At 54.8% G+C, this 1,352-nt stretch overlaps 1 protein-coding gene across 1 annotated transcript; it reads right to left on the bottom strand.

Annotated features, from left to right (window-relative positions):
• Positions 1 to 444: 444 nt before the first annotated feature.
• BHQ10_010405 (uncharacterized protein) lies at positions 445 to 940 on the bottom strand (the record flags this gene model as incomplete). The annotated part of the gene is made up of 3 exons (XM_040873030.1): positions 445 to 464; positions 532 to 612; positions 829 to 940. 3 exons carry the CDS (start codon positions 938 to 940, stop codon positions 445 to 447), a joined length of 213 nt encoding a protein of 70 aa, XP_040738905.1.
• Positions 941 to 1,352: the final 412 nt, after the last annotated feature.

The raw sequence follows: 1,352 nt of genomic DNA, 5'->3' as shown, positions 1-1,352 counted from the left end.
GTGCTCTAAGCACCCCAMTAAGGGAGTTCTCAACTAATATAGCCTCTTTTTCTATATCCCCCGAAGAGCAGTTRTCTGTTAGGCTTGGATAGGGGCTTGTGAGCCTTTTCCAGGTGTGCTCTGCTGCTTYTATCCTCTCCACGTCCCCTATCAGAGCGCTAATATCCCATCCAGTTACTGTTGCTTCTTGGGGGTTGGATTCTTCTTCTTGGGGCTCCCATGAGGCCCAGATRACTAGATGGTCYGAYGTGGTTAGGCCTGGTTGCCCWATTTCCCAAYTATCTAGTGGTCCTAGCGCCTCATTACTGATTGTGAGATCAATAATTGAGGTGCTAGGCTCTTTCTCACCCCTAATTGCTCCCTGAGAAACCCGGGTCTTATAGGGCCTTGTAGGCACGTCAAGYTCGTTRTTRACGAACAGGCCRTATCTGTCAATAAGCCTCTCTAGGGTCTCCGCGTCTTTCCTTGTTGAATTTAGGGCATTCCATAMGGGGCTATGGGCGTTAAAATCYCYAAGAATYAGGCACCTACCCCGTAGGATAGGGTCCCAATTCACATCTGTAAGGGCTCTCCGGTTACGCYGGCTCAYGCCAGCGTACGTGTGAGAGGCCCCTAACCAGCTRTCGTAACAGTTCACCACYCTGGTGCGCCTGCCTCGCTCCACGATATCCACCGCTATAAARTAGGGGTGGTTWACCAGGTCYGTTCGGGCCTCGATAACCACATTAACCACTATATCCCGCCTAACCGCAGTCACCACACGGGCATGCTCTCTAGGGCCYTCTGGCCAGTARAATAAGAAGCCTGGGTGGCTTATATCGTGCTTACCTACTGGGGGCTCCTGGAGGCATGCTATCTCCGCACCAGCCTCTAACGCTGCCTCYAATGCCGTATGGACTACGGCGCTGGTGCGGGCACAATTGTGTTGAAGCACTAACATGATCCCTGACTCGGGGGCGAGTCCTTGCTTCCRCGTCTATTAGCTCRATATCATTTGGCTCTGGGCCTGGGGTGTCCACTGGTGYYAGGCCTAGAGAGCTMTCCTCCAGGGGCTCTGATTGGGGCTTTGGGGGTAATGGCACCACTACGCCTACCTGCTGACCCGCTGGGAGTCGGTGTTGCAGRTGGCGATCCCGTACRCGCTGGAGAGCGTGTTTACGCGCCTGCTTCACYAAGGGGCATCTTGGGGACGAGGCCTCATGAGCCTCACCGCAGTTGGCGCACTTGATTAGGCAGTGTTGGCACGCTTTACCGGGCCTACCCCTACAATCTACCACGTTGCAGGCATGGCTTAGCGTCTCATGGTCCCCGGCGCAGATCGAGCACTTAGGGGGTCGGCCTTTGCACCCAAG

This window comes from Talaromyces amestolkiae, assembly GCF_001896365.1.
Source record: "Talaromyces amestolkiae strain CIB chromosome Unknown scaffold98.1, whole genome shotgun sequence".
NCBI lineage: Eukaryota > Fungi > Ascomycota > Eurotiomycetes > Eurotiales > Trichocomaceae > Talaromyces > Talaromyces amestolkiae.
The sequence above is the reverse complement of the archived record's forward strand: the minus strand, read 5'-3'. Positions and strand labels throughout refer to the sequence as shown.